Genomic DNA, 17,224 nt, shown 5'->3' with positions numbered 1-17,224 from the left:
TATAATTCTTGACTATGATGAACTGGGATGGAATTATTTTTATAAAAGCTTCCAATCTTATCATTGGAATGCAGTAAACTTGCCCCCATTCTTGCCCAACATGTTGCTCCTTTGAGATGCCTGTGAAGTTATTTGGTTGCCTTAGTGCATAACTTACAAGGCAGCTGCCAGTGCTCATAAGACAAGGTAGTTGCATTGTGTCTTTGGACAAGTTCTTGTCCGAATACACTTCCTCTTGCAACTGAAGAGGCCATTCCCGAATGGGAAAGACATGCTGCGGTTGTCACATCTGTAAACCACAAGGGAAGAGGTCATGGCTGATGTTTAGCTTCTTATACTCATGCTCATTCTGGAGTTGTAGGAGCGATTTCGGTAAAAGTTGTGCATGGCATCTCTGCAAAATGACCAGATGTTCCTATTGTTTGCCAGAGCCTTCCATCCACTGAGAAATGTTTGCCTTGTGTTTGCAAATATTCTGACATCAGAGCTTTGGGTGACCTCTGAGTCTTTTACTATCAGCTATCTCACCTTTGGTACATGTCCATTTTGAATCTACATAGGCTCAAGTCAGCAGAGCTATCCCTGCTTGAGAGATAGTGAGATGCAAACTGCTTCTATTTAAATTATAGCATCTATCTTTATATTTGCACCTGTGCCTATAAACTAGGGAGTTTTTTTAGCGATTGCATTTCCTATATTTTTAGCTGTTCCTTGTTGTAAAATGCAAGCCGCCTCGAGTCCCTGTCAGGGGAAAGAGGTGGGGCACAAATAAATAAATGTGCAACAATAACGCAAATTTGTGTCTTCATTTATTTTATTTTTCTGCATGCAAAAGTCACCTTGCGCACTTTGTGGACTGTCTCTGCCACCCAGTAACCAAACCCTCCTAAGTACAGTACAGCATTGCGCTTGATTTAGATTCCCAACCTTGTAAGGGAAACCGCGCCTCCTGTGACGAAACGAAAGTCGCCGCCGCGGCCGCGCAGGCGCATTCGAACCCGGATCCGGTGGGCGTGGCCTGGGCGGCACTGGCCCTTTTAGGCCGCCGTCGTCGCCGCCTCCTCCTCCTCCCTCCCCTCCGCTCCCGGCTTGTTGGCTAAAGCGTCGCTGCTGTCGCGCTGCCGGCAGAGGCTCTTGGAAGTGGCCTGTGGGGGAAGATGGCGCTGGCTGAGGCGAGCTCCCGGTACACGGAGGGGGCAACGGCCGCCGCTGAGCGGCTGGACCCGCTGTCCCGCTTCACCTGCCCGGTGTGCCTGGAGGTGTTCGAGAGCCCCGTGAGGGCGCCCTGCGGCCATGTGTGAGTGCGGAACAGGCCACGGGGGCCGGAGCGGAGATAGGAGGCCGCAGGGGTGGGTGAGGTAACCATGGCAACGAAGGGCTGGTGGGGGGCGCTCTTGGGCGGAGGCCGGTTAGAACTGGACGGGCCGCTTTTTTCTCGCCAGGAGCGCAGCCAGGAGGCCGCCGCCGCCGCGGCAGCTCCGTCCGCCTCTTCCCTCCTCCAGCTGCACAGCCTTCCGTTGTCTTACCAAAGCTCTGGGCTGCGGCGAAGGACGGGTTTAAATCGCCAATGCGGTGGGGGTTATTTTTTTTGGGGGGGGGGATGGTGTTTAAACCCGAGTTTCCCCTTTTGGCCGTTCATAACAGCTCCCGAGTTAACGTGTTGGGAAGCGGTCGGGTCTCCGCCGGCCTGCCGCTTTTGCAGCCGAGCGGAGATGCTTGCAAATGAATAGGGCGTGTAGGTTCTTTCCAGAGTTAGCTTTCGGTTCCATGGGTTCTTTGCAGTGTTTACACTTTCTGTTTCGCTTTTGCTCCTCCTCCTCCTGCTGCACGAGCGGCTCGCCCTTCCTTTCACCAATCCCGCACCTAAGGGCAGTGCCAAGCGCACCTCGAAATAGGTTAAAAATTGCTCGTTTCTGGTAGAGCACAGGGTTGAAATGGTGGAAACAAAAGAACTAAGTGGCAATTATAAGTGACAGGTAATTAATTATAAGTGAAAGAACAGGTACTTAATTATAAGTGAAGGAAAAAATTGTAGCCTTTCTGAGGTTTTTAGGAACCAGCATGAGAAATTGGTCGACCTTAAGCATGCCTTAAGAAAATAGGGGTGCTAGCATTTAAAACTTTCAGAGAGTTTTTTCAGAGACCATATATAATTTTTCCAGCCCTGAAAATGGCCACATGCTCCCAGCAGTGTTACCTTTTGCCATCTATTAACAGGTACATATTGCTGTTAACTTACTGGTGTTGTGTGAACTTCATTGGTCACATAAATGCATTTCTGTGTAGCACAGAAGCCATAATGATTAGACTCGGTTGCAGAAATGCTCTTGTTGGGTAGCCCTGTATACATGAAACAAATATTGTCATCCTGCAGTAGTAGCACGCATTATATCTGTTCTTCCTTGGTCAGTTCTAAAGAAATAAATGAAAGAAATCAAAACTGCACCTGTTGAGCAATTATGCTGCCTGTTTTTACTGGAAGTGTGAATGGTTGCGACAGGTGCAATCCATAGTCCCTGACTACTTTTATGTGTGTTTTTTATTTTGCCCTAATTTGATGCTATGTATATAGCATGCTATGTACAGAGCACCTAGGAATATGATTACTATTGCTAACACTGCTGCTTAGTGAAGTTTATAGCAGTAATATTCACTTTTTGTATAAGGTGTGGCTAACTATTCGCCACTGGTATACTTTTGTGACTTGCATCTTGCATGTTATCAAAAGTAAACGTCAACTGTGATTCATGCCGCTATCATTAATGTTGGTTTTGCAAGGTCTTTGAGGAGCAGGTTTTATGCTCCTTATGTAGTCAATTTTAAACAAGAAGAGACATTATTAAAAGGAACAAGAAGCTGTTAACCGGTTAACTAGGTACCTTTAAGGTAAGTTGTAGAAATAGTTGAGTGTAGGTTGCCTTTTAAAGATTACATTGTAATATATTAATAGGTTTCTAGGTCCTGTGCTGCTTGTGATTTCTTTTGGTGTTATAATAAAGGGGTGCATTGGCACATTGACTGATTGTGTACAATGCAAATGTTAATATACTGTCTTTTTTTCATATTAGCTTTTGCACACCATGCATTCAGGAGTGTCTTAAGCCAAAAAAGCCAGTTTGTGGAGTTTGCCGCAGTACCCTGTCTCACGGCAGCAGAGCTTTCGACTTGGAAAAGCAAATTGAAATGACAGAGACTACTTGCAATGGCTGCAATAAAAAAGTAGGAAAAGCTGGCCTGTGTTTACCTATATATAACATGAATATAGATAAAAGCAAATTTTCACATTAGATTTCTCACTTGATAACTGTTAGATTTGTGTAAAACAAAATTCTGGTAAGCCCTGCTGAATTTCATGGTGGTGGGGAAGAGGCTATTCAGGTCTTTCAAAGAACTGGCCAAGGTAACGTGGTTTTTTACTTTTTTCCTTGCCTCGACTAGAGCGTGGGAAATGGGTCTTTCAGTTTCCTGCAATGAGATCTGTCAGTAGTGGAAGCAATCCAGCATGTTCAGATCTTGTCACGGGAGGGGATCATGGGACATATTTTACTAACATGTCCTGTCAGTGCAGGGATTTCCACTTGCACAACAGGACTACCCCTTATTCCATTCTGTACCCTCTCCAAATCTGCTCCAGTGGGTTAGGGGAACCCCTGGCACAGCTTTGTTTTTGGGGGAGGGGCTAGAATGCTCCTTTGCATAAATCCTTGTGCTAACAGAATGATTGCCTTAGCACTACTTTGGATTCCACCCCATGACTGCACGGCAACATCACAGTGCAGGTGGTGAAGAGAATACATGGCAAGCCCTCATGCAGCTTTTCAGTATTTCTTTGTAATATAAGAAGTAGCTCTCATGAAAGCATACAATTGTTTTGTGAAATTGATGCCACAATTGCTTCAATGGACCCCATGCACTTTGTTGTTTATGATTTGTAGTGAAGTTTGCATAACCCCTTAAGGGGCTTAACAAAGTGAATTTTGGATGTACGGCTGATATCTTGAATAAAGTCTGATAGTTTGGGGACTGTTTTGAGCCAAAATTGAGTCAGGAATGGAATTGCATTTTATATCTGACTTCCCGAAGCCTTACAGATGTTTTCAACTTCAGCTCCCATCAGACCCAAGCAACATGGCCAGTGGTCAAGGTTGATGGATGTTGTTGCCCAAAACATATGGAGGGCACCACGTTGTGGGGCGCTCCTTTATATTGTCAGTCTTCAAAGTACAATGAGAATGTGAGGGGGTGGGGATTAATGAAGAGCTGTTGTATCTAAAAGTACCTAAAAATACTTTGCTCTTTTGTAAGAATGGTTTTTGTCTATATCATTTGCAGTTGAAAGTAAAAGTGAAGTCCTCTATTTTTAAAATATCTGACTTTCCATGTCTCAAACTGAATGCCTCTCGTGTATCATATTCTGTACTGAGCTTAAATCAGCATCCTCTTATCTATAAATGTACACACATAATATAGTAAATGTGCTCAGCTTGATCTATTTGCCAGCTGAGACTGTTAAAAATTCCTTACCATTCTAGAAATTGTCAGATCATAGACTATGTTAGATCTGGTAAACCAAAATTAAAATTCTTGTTCAATTGTAGTTTGGACAAGCAAGCTGAACTCATAAAATAGAAATCATAGAGTAATCCTGTAATTTGTGTTTTCAGTACAAATAAAATATACAATATTGTGACTGTAGAAAGAAAAGCTTTTATTGGTAAATGTTGGCAACTGTACTTTGTCAGTGTCTGGAGAAGTCCAGATGATACAAACTTGTTTAGAGACTAACATTATATATGGGAACTGTAACAGCACAATAGGAAATATTAAATTCCATCCACCTCTGCTTTCTGAAACCAGAGTTTGTTTTATAATTTTGAAGGGGAGAGAAGTTGTCCCCAAGTACAGTGGTACCCCGCAAGACGAACGCCTCGCAAGACGGAAAACCCGCTAGACGAAAGGGTTTTCCATTTTGGAGGCGCTTCGCAAAACGAATTTCCCTATGGGCTTGCCTCGCAAGACGACAGCCCATAGGGAAATCTCCGGGACAGCGGGGAAGCGCAGCGCGTCTTCCCCACTGTCCTCGGACCTCCTCCCGCCGCGCGGCATCGGAACGAAGCTCCGATGCCGGGCGGGGGGGACGCCTCCTCCCGGCGCGCGGCATCGGAACGAAGCTCCGATGCCGGGCGGCGGGGGGGGAACGCCTCCTCCCGGCGCGCGGCATCGGAACGAAGCTCCGATGCCGGGCGGGGGGGGCGCCTCCTCCCGGCACGCGGCATCGGAACGAAGCTCCGATGCCGGGCGGGGGGGGGGAACGCCTCCTCCTGGCGCGCAGCATCGGAACGAAGCTCCGATGGCGGGGGGGGAACGCCTCCTCCCGCCGCGCGGCATCGGATGGCTTTCCTGAAGACTTGGTGTGGGAGGAGGGTTTTCCTTCCCACTGCCAACATTCAGAATGCTGTTCTGAATGTTGGCGGCGGGGAGGAAAAACCCTCCTCCCACGCAAGCCCCGGGAACAGAGGGAAAGCGCTGCGCGCCTTCCCCTCTGTTCCCGTATCTGTCCTGAAGGCTTGCGGTGCGGAGAAAAGCCCTTCTCCGCACTGCCAGCCTGGCAAGCGGTTTCCCTAGGAACGCATTAATTGATTTTCAATGCATTCCTATGGGAAACCGTGCTTCGCAAGACGAAAAACTCGCAAGAAGAAAAAACTTGCGGAACCAATTAATTTCGTCTTGCGAGGCACCACTGTACAATTTTAATACTATCCATATATCCTGGTGCTGTTCATGTGACCTTGTCACAATGCAATTCTTAAAGCAAGCTACAATAGTTGATTTCTTTCTAGCTGATTGTATTATACAGAGTTAACTAACTTGGGGCATAAGAGAAACAGTAGACTGTTTAATCTCCTGGGAATGAAAGATAAGAACAGTGTCTGGATAAACAAGGTGTCAGCTAACAGAACAGTAAGGGATAGGCTAGGTGCTGCAGTCTTGCTGCAAAGTGGTAAATCAACTTAGTACAATGTGTCCCTTGTGTAACTCTTGTGTTTTTTGACCCAGAGCCTGTCACAACAACCCTTTTGTGCAGTCCTTGGAACATACTTTTATGTCACATCTGAAACACCTACACTGTTTTAAAGAAAATGTTTTATTTTCTCATTCTGTACAGATGTCCCTCTCAAAGCTGCGTAATCATGCAGCTTCTTGTTTGAAGTACCAGAATTATATAATGGAAGGTGTTAAAGCCGTGACAAAAGATCCACCACAGGATACGAGGTAACCTCTCAACTGTTGTGATTTGCTTACTTGTAATGGAGGCTCATATATAAGATAGGTGTAAAAACTGATGTTTGCTGTATCTTGACCAAATGGCCTTGGAGATCTTCTGCACTTAAGCAATGGGACCCTTGAATTTTGCCACCTGATCCCTTCCTGAAGGTTGTTCTTAGTTTAAAATGGTATCCCTGTGAGGAGATTTAATTATTTGGAGGGTACATTTACATAGTGGAAGAGTGAGTGGACTCTGGACAGTTGAAAGGTCTGATGAAATAAGTATGTCATAACCATTCACCCAAAGGCTACAAAGGTCAGCTGAGCTTCCCAAGGAAGGAAGCCTTATTTGGAATTTGATTAAATGATCTGTGGTGAGGTCTAAGTATATGGCACCTCACTTGCAGTCTCAATTGAGGTCCAGACAAATGTTTGTTAGCTAATGCAAAGCAGCTCTAGCAATCTTTCACATGTACGTATGCGTAGTTGATGGCAAGAACTACTTCCTATTACAGTGGTACCTCGATTTACGAACTTAATCCATTCCAGAAGTCCGTTCTTAAACCGAGGCGTGCTTTCCTTAATGAGGCCTCCCGCCACCGGTGCCTTTCCACCATTCAGATTCCGTTCTTAGACCAAGGTATAGTTCGCAAACCAGTACACTACTTTTGGCTATGCGGAGTTCGTAAACCGAATCGTTCGTAAACAGGACTGTTTGTAAACTGAGGTACCACTGTATGTAGTTTGCTGTTCATCTTTGGAGCCACATGTTGAAAGGTTATCTGCAGCATGAAAAGTGTTGCTGCTCTGTGCCAAATAAGGAAGGGTTTTTCTTTCATATTTTAAAAGCCTCAAACATTGAGGGCACTAGAGGCTTAATTACAGTATAAGCTATTTTGTGTGCTTTTCCCTTCAGAGGCCGTAGTACTTACTGCCTAATAGCTTGCACTGCCTATCATAGTTGCTTTGTTGAATGATTCTGCTGTGCTACTCAAAGAGCCTTCTCCTACATGAAGTTAAGCTGCTCTACATAATTGGAAGTTTTTCATAGAAGTGAAGGCCTTACCCTCTGTTTCTACAGGAGTGTTCCAAATAGGTTCACATTTCCCTGCCCTTACTGCAATGAGAGAAATCTGGACCAGGAAGGGCTGGTAGAACACTGCCGAAAGTATCACAGCATGGATGCAAAACGAGTGGTAATTGCTTTACTTTTCAAAGTGTAGTTCAGGGTGGGTTGATGGGTCATTTAATATGAAGCTTTTTTTCCTTGAAGGAACAAATAGCGTTACTTTGATTATAGCTAGTATCCCAGTGCTGCATGACTTGCTAAAAATTTCTTTTTTTCTGCCATTGCTGTATTTTAGCAACTACTAACATGGCTGGGTGTTTGTAGTGGTGTTTTTGAATACTTAAGATTGTTGCAGTTAGTAGGAGTTGCCCCACCCAAGTTTACACTAGGAAACATCAAGATATTTGGCTTGTGGCCAAAGAATCCCCAGCAGAATTCTGTTTGCCCTACAAGGCTTTCTTTCCCTCCCACTCTTCCCACACCATTTCCTTATGCCTCTTGAAAAGCCATTCCTAGGCTTTGCAGCAAGACAGTGCTGTGCTTGGGGCAGTGACTAATAAGTTTGTATGGACAGAATTGCCCTTCTGTTCTTTGGGTTTCTTACTAAGGGTTTTCCTGGGACAAGCCTTTGACAAAGAAAATAGTGGGCAGGATCTAGAATATATGCTGATCAGATGGGGGGGCGGGGCGGGGAACCTCCCACCAAACTTGAAATGGAAGAAATTTGGGTTGGATAAACTGCAAACTTTTCCAGGTTTGCCCGATCTGTGCATCAATGCCATGGGGTGATCCAAACTACAGAAGTGCTAACTTCATGGAACATCTTCAACGACGACACCAATTTTCTTATGATACTTTTGTGGTAAGTAGTAACTAGGAAACAGCCTCTTCAGAATTTACCAAACACTAGTCTTTTATTTTAAACTTTGTCTTTTTGGACATCCTTATTCTAATGTAAAAAGCTAGGAAATAGTGTTTCATTCAGTTGCCGTCCTTGGAGGGGGGGGATGACCCTTCACAGATCAGCCCATACACAGAAGTGAGCGAAGCCACAACTGGGCCCTGAGCATACAGGGAAATTTGTGCCTATACCACTTAACATCCTGTAGTGGGAGAAATGAGAAGTGAAAGAAGGAAATTGGCTTTAACAGTTCTGGTACAAGACCAAAATCTGTTTAATCATACGCATTCTCCCTTGTCTCCTGTTTTTAGGATTATAATGCTGATGAAGATGACACGGTGGCCCAAGTTCTGTTACGTTCCTTGAGGGATCAGTGAATATTGCAAGGAGTAAAACTCTTCAATACTTGGCTTCCATTAGGGGAAATGTACCACAGACACTATTTGCCTCAAGATTCTTTGGCGTCCTTAAAAGTGAAGAGCCTTTCTTAGTTTTGGTTCCTGCTGTCTCCATACTTGGCCTCTTCTAATGGTTGCTCCTTTACTGTTTGCCTGCTCAAGGGTATCTCTCTTCTTTCCAGTTAATCTTAAATATTATTCTCTGCTTTTTCTTTCACTTTTGACTTCTAAGGCCTATACATCACCAGGAACTTGGCAATAATTTCACCCTGTGAGCATCCTCTTCATATTATTGTGCTCTCCTATACATTGGTCAAGAATCGGAAAACTAGGTTTTCTAGATAATATAGAAGCCCTGGTTTGTTAGGTTCAGCTGTTAGAAATGGGCTTCCATTTCTTGATTTTGTAGAGAAATGGTGGATTTTATTCCAAATCCACCTTTACAAAAGTTGATGCCAGCCATTCAACCGCACAAGTCCCAGTTGTGAGTAATTCTCTCACTTCACAATATGCTCTTGTGTGCGTTCAGCAACTGTACAGTACCTGCTTCTGTGAGCTTAGAGGGAATTGGTTGTTTCTTTAATTTGTTTTTTATTTCTCCATCTTTTGACATCTTTGCAAAGTTCAGATGTGAAGTATGATGGTGTTTGTGTGGTGCTTGGGAAGACAGAAGAATTCAAACACAATGTTTTATTTCTTGCCTCTTAAACTCAAACTTGTATATTTCTACCTCTGCGCCTAGAGTTCGGAACAATTTGAGAACAAGAGGGGTGAACTTTAGCAGCTGGTTTCTTAGATGTAATATGTTGGAAATACTGCCCTTTATGTAAAACTGCACTTCTATATCCAAAACAAATGCTATGAAGGGATGTGCACGAATTTCCATGCTGACATGGCAGTGTTAACGTGCTTAACCTATTGTAAGCATACAGCCACATTTTGAATTCTTAGGCTGCTGTGGTTCAAAAACATTTCAGTACATAGTATACAAGATCTGATTCTCAAATTGGTTCTTGATACCTCAAAAACCCTAGCCCTATTCTTGCCTGCTGTTTACACACTAACTAAACAGGTGATTTTCAAGTTGGGTGGTGTTTGCTGGCCTGGTGGTCCTGTGCTGAATGGGATAGGAGAACAGGGCTCTGTATACAGCTCTGCAGGCTTTATCTGCCAGGTCAAAAACCCTATTAGGAAGTTATTCTACTGAATATCCAGAGATCATATGATGCGGCCTGCAGGTGTAATTCCACTTCCCCATCACATTTAGTCAATATATAGTGAGAATAGGGCTACAGTGAAGTGATTTGCCAGAGGTTATCAGCACTTCTGAATGTACTGCCATGTAGTTAAGTCTGAAATGTTAGTCCTGAATAACCTTTTCCTTTTGCTAGATGTGTAAATATCCTCTTGTGTGGCACATTCGGATGTCATGTTCTGTGTACAAAAAATAACAGTGCATTTAACTGTCAGAAGCAAGTTTGAGAACTGGGCCAGATTCCATAGTTCAGCCATCACTAGCCTTGGGTCCCTGGGAGGTGGTGTTGGACTGTAACTCCCATCAGCCCCAGCTGTAGTCCAATAACATCCGGAGACCCAAGGGCTGGGAAAGGCTGCCTTAGATTATACTTCTGTTATACAATCAGATCATTTGTTCTGTGTTTAATGGCAACTTTTTGCACTAATTATTATAAGTGAAACCAATGTGAGGTTATGGCGCCAGAGCTAATAGCAATTTATGTAAATCCGCACACATAATTTAGCCTGACAGGCATGCAGTGATAAAATCTGAGTCTGAAGTATGTTTACAGCCTGCTGAAAGATAGATTCTTAGAACCTGTGGCTTTGAGCTAATAATGACTAATAATGACACGGTACATGTGAAACTAGTTCCTATGCTGAAGTGGTCTAACTGCCAACTGCCCATGCTACTTTTTAGAAAGAGCTCTGTGTGGAGACCGCTTAGTCCTATGCTAAAATTCCATCTTGAAACCCCTGGTTGCTAGGATTTTGATTCCATATTAAGAGTTTTGCACTGAACCATTAATTATATTTTTTGTGTGTGAGTTTGGCCAAGATACAAAGAGGGCGTGTGGTGTTCTGGGGCTCATGAAGTTCACTCCTGTCACCTTAGCCTCTTGTGTGTCTTTGCATTTCAAAGCAGTACGTGAAGTCTGGGAAACCCACCAAAACAATGTCCGGTATGGTATAGAAAGCCCATAGCACAGGGATCGGGAACCTGCGACCCTTCAGTTGCACTGCAGTTTCCATCATCTCTCCTAATTGGCCATGCTGGCTGAGGCTGATGGGAGCTGGAGTCTAACATTCCCCATGCCTGCTGTAGCCAGAAGGGAGAACTGGCTGTCCATATATGCACGGAAGTGCCTTCTGCATGCGTGTGGGCCTCTTTGAATCTTGGCCACTGTCTTTCACTATTCAGTCACAACATTCTGCCATCCGCCTATGGAATTCATAGGAACCTGGGTATCCTCCATGAACATACCAAGTCTTTTTTGTTCTTGTAATTCTAAGTGCACTTCTAGTAATTTTAATAAAAATTTTAGAGTGTCAAATCTGTCTTGTTCTGGCTTTTAAATGAAAAAAAAAATGTAAATAAATGTAATGGAGAAACACTAATGTATGGAAATACTTTGTCCCTTGCTATGGGGAGCTCCAATGGCTGTCACTTGAAGAGCAGTAATGAGCAACGCTCAGTCTCTGCTGAGTCTTACTCTTCTAGGTTTTCACCAGCTTCCTCCATTGTTGCAGAGTGAACATCTCAAGAACATAATTTTATTCTGGAACATAGTTTTATTGAACCAACTTCAGCCTGGCAACTCCTCCACACTGCTGTGGGGAGTGGGAGAGAAGCCTGTGGACAAAAATAAATCTATCAACACTTGGGCATGCTGACATGTACTGTTTCAGGATATGAAGGGAAAGGATTAAATGCATATGGGGTACAGAAATTGCATTAGCCTGTGCTTTTTTGAAGATACTTTTCATCCTGTCCTAATTTGCATATGTTGGTAGGTTTCTGATCATGTTGACAAAAGCCCTATTCTAAGTGTAAAACGTTGCCTTGCTCATTTAATCTAAATGACGCTACCAAATATAGAAAGTGACAGCTGATCAACTGCTCTGTATACAAAACAAAAACAAACAAAAAATCAAGCTCATCTCATGGAGGTATAGAAACCATCCCATATTGAATCTACAGGTATAGATGAGCACAATGGCTATCTTGGTTGTAAATTCAATCTAGTCTCCTTTTATTCCCTGCACACACAGCTATGCAAGAGGTGTCATTTCTGAACCAAGCCTTGTTGGTAATTACAACCCAATGTTCAAATACACTTTGGTCTCACTTTAAAGGAGCAGATAGCTAGATTCATGCTTTGGCCTTTACACTGAATACAAAGCGATAGCAATATTCTTATCATTGGGGAGTAAATACATGTGCTGGATTGGTATATCTCTGCGGCTCATTGGTTGTCCCCCAGGTATTTCATGAGCCCAGTATTGGTACGTGTTGGATTTTTGAACATTTGTAAGAATGGTGTCAATGTTATTTATAAACTGCTAAGAAACAAACAAAAATAGTGTTATAAAATGCACTCATTAAGCAATGGTGAAATTCTACAACTCAATGGAATAAATGGCCAGCATTGAATCAAATTCTTCCAATGCTTGGCAAAACAAAAACCTTTCCAGCCTTCTGCTAAGGTCAACCACCTATTAATGGATCTGGAGTTGTCATAATGCATGTTAAGTACTGCTTAATTGCATATTTCTCTATTAACTGTTTTCAATCCTGTTCACAATTGGAGCTGGCTGTATTGGAGGGTTTTGCAGTGTCCCCAATTTGGAAAGGTGGTAGCTCAGTGGTAGAATATCTGCTTTGCATGCAGTAGGTTCCACGTTCTTTCTCTGGCATCTCCAAGAAGGATTGCTACAGTGCCCAGTTCAAAACCCTAGAGAACCTCTGCCAGTCAGGGCAGACAATTCTGATCTACATAGACCGTACAGTCAGGGGGGAAAGAAAGTACCCCCTCTTTGAATTCTGTCGTTTTACTTTTTTAAAAAGGGACCCCTGACCGTAAAGTCCAGTTGCGGATTACTCTGGGGTTGTGGCGCTCATCTTGCTTTACTGGCCAAGGGAGCTGGCGTTCGTCCGCAAACAGCTTCGGGGTCATGTGGCCAGCATGACGATAAGCTGCTTCTGGCGAACCAGAGCAGCGCACGGAGATAATAACAATCATCTGTTCCTTAGCAGGTCTTAAAATTAGGTAAATACAACCTCAGACGAACAACAACACATGACATATTACACCATGTCATGATTTAGTTAACGCAAATAAAGCCAAATTCAAAGAGGGTATATGTTCTTTATCCCATGACTGTAGGCTGAATCAGTGAGACTACCCAAAAGCAATTTAATTTCTTCCACAACACTGCTGCTGCTGACCTGCAAGTCCCCATTCTCCAATACTGTATAGTAAAAAGACGCCAGCATGGAACTGCAAAACTAGAATTTATCAATAACTCTTATTTGTATAGAACTGGATCAGAACCAAGGTTTCCTCCCCCACTTGAGGGTTTAATCAAATCATATCTAGTGTGATAGTATGTGGGATCGGGCTTAGTGCTAACTACATTTTGTAGCACTTTAGACCCACTGTTAACACATATATTACTGAACTTCGTAACTTTACATAAGGTTCAAGCACAGCACTAAAAAATTAAAATCAGCTAAAACAGTTTACAGAATAATAGGTGTGTCTTAAAGAGCATGGTAAAGAGATGTGCCTTCAGCTTATGTCATAAGCCATCAAATGATGAACTTGGATTCACCTCTGTGAATTCCACAATTTAGGAGCTGTCACAGAGAATGTTCTCTCCTGGGACCCCATCCCCTGATACTCTAAGGGGGCTGAAATTACCAAGAGGGCCTCTGCTGATTTTAGCACTGGAGAGTGTCTGTAGAGAAGGAGGTATTTTCTTCAGATATTTGGGAACGAAGTTGTTTAGGATTTTAAACATTAGTGCATGTATATATCAGCTGAGTAGAACACACACACTGTTCCAGTGGGTTCCAGTCCATGAAAGCTTATGCCACAATAAAACAAGACTTTTTACAGTGTCTTAAGCCTCTTCCTATGTTTAGCGCTGCTGCTACTCTCCTACAAAGTCTCTCATTTCTGTTACAAGGAATTTGGCATCTGGACAGCAGAGAGCAGTCTTGCAGCTCTTTTCAAGTTACCAGGGCAGACAAGTGTGCAGAACATAAATTAAGCATTTGCTACATTTTTATTATCTTTGAGCATTTCCTCTACCAGCTGAGTACAGTAGTTGCTTGACGTATGTACTATGTGTATGGCAGCTTGTCTCATGTCAAATCCAGCCTTCTGAATGCAGAAATCTTAAGGCTTGAATTCTAAGTGTAGTTGCACGCATGAAGACCCCATTGAACTCATTGGAACTGACTTTGGAGTTAAATTTGCTCAAGTTGGTGTTGTAATAAGGCTGCATTTTCAATGGCCCTTGCATAGCCCGTTCTTGGTCTCCTTTTTGCTTTGCTCCTGGATTTGTAGCCCCTTAAACTCCTGCCATTCAGAAGCCAAAAGTGGAAAATGCAATTAATATTTCCCGCTACTTTGGACTGTCTCAAGTAATGGGAAAGTCCAGTGTACTTAGAAGGAATCATTTCCTTGTAGATTACAATGCATAAAGTTAGCTAGTCTCCAAGCATTATAGTCTTATGAGTGGCAATGGCTTTCCATAAGGCAAGCTGAAGCAGCAGACTTTGGATGTCCTCAAGGGCAGGAGAGGGGGAGGCAGATTTCTCATCCATGGCTCTTACCTAGAGCACAGTAGCTTCTCTCGCTGTCAGGAGCTGCTGGGGCTACAGAAGTGGACCCCTGGCTCTGCACAGCTGCCACATGGGGTTGAGCCACTAGGGCAGAGATGGAGACTCTGTGGCTGCCAGTCATTGCACAATTTCTGCCATCTCCAGTCAGCGTAACCAGTAGCTCTGCAACAACTGGATGAAGTCCCACAGGTCCCCATGCCTGTGCTAGGGTTATAAACTGGAGTGTCTCCCTAAGTGGTAAAGGCTTTCCAAGTCACATGGCTTGCGGTAGTCTCACTGCAGCAGCAGCAGCAGCAGCAACAACAACAACAATTTTATTTATACCCCACCCATCTGGCTGGGTTTCCCCAGTCACAACAACAACAGTTTTATTTATACCCCACCCATCTGGCTGGGTTTCCCCAGTCACTCTGGGCTGTTGCTAGCAGAATAGTAAAAACATGATAAAACATCAAACATAAAAAACTTCCCTAAACAAGGCTGCCTTCAGATGCCTTCCAAAAGTCAGATAGTTGTTTATTTCCTTGACATCTGAAGGAAGGGTGTTCCACAGGGAGGGCGCCACTACCGAAAAGCACTGGTTCCCTGTAACTTTGCTTCTCACAGTGAGGGAACCAGCAGAAGACTCTCAGAGGAGGAACTCAGTGTCCAGGATGAGTGATGGGGGTGGCAGTCGCTCCTTCAGGTATACTAAGGAAGAGCTGTAATAATGGTTTCTGGTTCAGGCTGAGACTTTACGTATGCAATACTAGTCTTTTCTGGGCCTGGCTTGGCTCTTGAGCCCCACTGGATGGCTGCTGCCTGTTACTCAGCTCTGGCAGTTTCACAAGTGAAACCTGCAACAAAATGCTGCAGCAGGATCCTGTTTAGGATTCCAGCCACCCCAAACCTTTTCCCCATTCCACCCTAGTTTTCTGTTTCTCCTCCAATAGCCATCATTCTGTGGCCACTGAGCATGCTCAGCCCTCATAGAGCTGTTTCTGGGAGTTCCCCCTAGGGTTTTTTTTTTAATGTAGTTCTGCAAGCCTTGGGTTTGCCTGCTGCTACCACCTTCCTATTTGTTTTCATGGCTTTGGCTACCCAAGAGTCTACAATCTGAGAAGTACAGGAAAGCGCTCCCTGTTGGTTATGTTACCAAATAGCAAGAGTAAAAGGTAAAGGTCCAGTCGTGGCCGACTCTGGGGTTGCAGCGCTCATCTTGCTTTATTGGCTGAGGGAGCCAGTGTACAGTTTCCGGGTCATGTGGCCACCATGACTAAGCCGCTTCTGGCGAACCAGAGCAGCACACGGAAATGCTGTTTACCTTCCCGCTGGAGCGGTACCTATTTATCTACTTGCACTTTGACGTGCTTTCGAACTGCTAGGTTGGCAGGATCAGGGACCGAGCAACGGGAGCTCACCCCATTGCGGGGATTCGAACTGCTGACCTTCTGATTGGCAAGCCCTAGGCTCTGTGGTTTAACCCACAGCACCACCCGTGTCCCTTGATAGCAAGAGAGTGGACTGTTATTTAGATTTTGCACCAAAACAGCCCTCTGTGTCAGGGTCCCCTGACATAGGGACTCTGTGGCCTTCCAGGTGTTGCTGCACTACAGCTCCCATCATCCCATTGCCATGAAAGACTGGAGTCCAACAATATCTAGAGGGACAAAGTTCCCCATCCATGACCCAAATGATGTTGGAGGGGATGACTTTTCTCCCTTTCACCACCCCTGCTGTAAGAAACAACCAACAACAGCCATCTCAGAACCAAAAGGAATTTCAGCACCCACAACCAGGTGCCACGCTGAGCTGTCAAGATCTGCAGCGGAGGCAAACAACTGTAATTTGGGAAGCAGAACCACAGAAGAGTGTAAACGTGGGAGCCTTAATTGCCTTACCCTTATTTCCTCAAAGCCCAGGGTTGTGATGATGCGAAATAATCCTCAGGAACGGATATTGGTAACTCCCTGTGAAAGATGTGGGGTTTTTGCCACCCACCTCACGACCTCTGGCTTCTAGGCAGCTGACGCACACTTCTGAAACTTGCCTCTGTCTTTATGCAACGGCAAAGTTAAAACACGTTATTTACCTTTCAGTAAAACTCTCAAGGTGACACAACAGATGATCAGGGCCTGGAAGAGGTATGGGGAATGGGTTTTTTTTTTGGAGGAGCATTGGCATATAACCCAGTTTTTAACTGACAGTGGCAACAGCTGGAAGGAAGATGATATGCAGGCTGTTTTGTGAGAACGGGAAATAGTTTGGATTAAAGACTGGAAAACCCACCTTTCTGGGAGTTCAAAGCATGGTCCTAGTGTGGTCCAAGTGTTTAACTATTTGGTATACTTTGCAACCAACCAACCCCGCTACTCCTTGAGACAGAAGTCCAAGCAGAATGCAGTTTTCCAAAAAGGTGTAAAATAGAGGCAGTGATCTACCTGGTTCTGGAGCTGGTAAATAGGGCCAAATGGTCCTAATGGTGAGATTCTATGCCTGGGAAAACCCCAATTAAAAACCATTTAAAATAATAATGTTTATTTCCCAGGGATCTGATGCTTCTCCCTAAACAAACATCCCTATTTCCATGTGGCTTGGGGGCTAAAGGGATCTCAGGCACCGCTGCCATCGAGTCTGGAGACAGATGGGACAATAGCTTTATCCAAAGGGTGTGAACTGCCACCTTTATCTGAATGCAGTGTGATAGCAACCCAAATCACTCAGCACTGGGCTGGGTCACA

The 17,224-nt window shown here is 44.2% G+C and overlaps 1 protein-coding gene and 1 long non-coding RNA gene across 5 annotated transcripts; one reads left to right on the top strand and one right to left on the bottom strand.

Moving 5' to 3' along the window:
• Positions 1-1,044: 1,044 nt before the first annotated feature.
• Positions 1,045-11,205, top strand: RNF114 (ring finger protein 114). 4 transcript variants are annotated; one of them, XM_081196733.1, is made up of 6 exons: positions 1,045-1,297; positions 3,069-3,219; positions 6,167-6,273; positions 7,349-7,463; positions 8,091-8,198; positions 8,549-11,205. In XM_081196733.1, exons 1-6 carry the CDS (start codon positions 1,158-1,160, stop codon positions 8,612-8,614), a joined length of 687 nt encoding a protein of 228 aa, XP_081052859.1. In that variant the 5' UTR covers positions 1,045-1,157; the 3' UTR covers positions 8,615-11,205. The 4 variants fall into 4 exon arrangements, with proteins under 4 accessions (XP_081052859.1, XP_081052862.1, XP_081052861.1 ...); XM_081196736.1 differs by having other exon boundaries at positions 1,046-1,183; XM_081196735.1 differs by having other exon boundaries at positions 1,232-1,349.
• Positions 11,206-14,171: 2,966 nt separating this feature from the next.
• LOC308587879 lies at positions 14,172-16,985 on the bottom strand. Its single transcript, XR_014008552.1, has 3 exons — positions 16,925-16,985; positions 16,385-16,539; positions 14,172-14,238 (listed from the first exon to the last, which is right to left on the bottom strand). It is a non-coding gene; the product is annotated as an uncharacterized lncRNA (long non-coding RNA).
• Positions 16,986-17,224: the final 239 nt, after the last annotated feature.

Source organism: Podarcis bocagei (assembly GCF_964188305.1).
Source record: "Podarcis bocagei genome assembly, chromosome: 5".
NCBI lineage: Eukaryota > Metazoa > Chordata > Lepidosauria > Squamata > Lacertidae > Podarcis > Podarcis bocagei.
The sequence above is the reverse complement of the archived record's forward strand: the minus strand, read 5'-3'. Positions and strand labels throughout refer to the sequence as shown.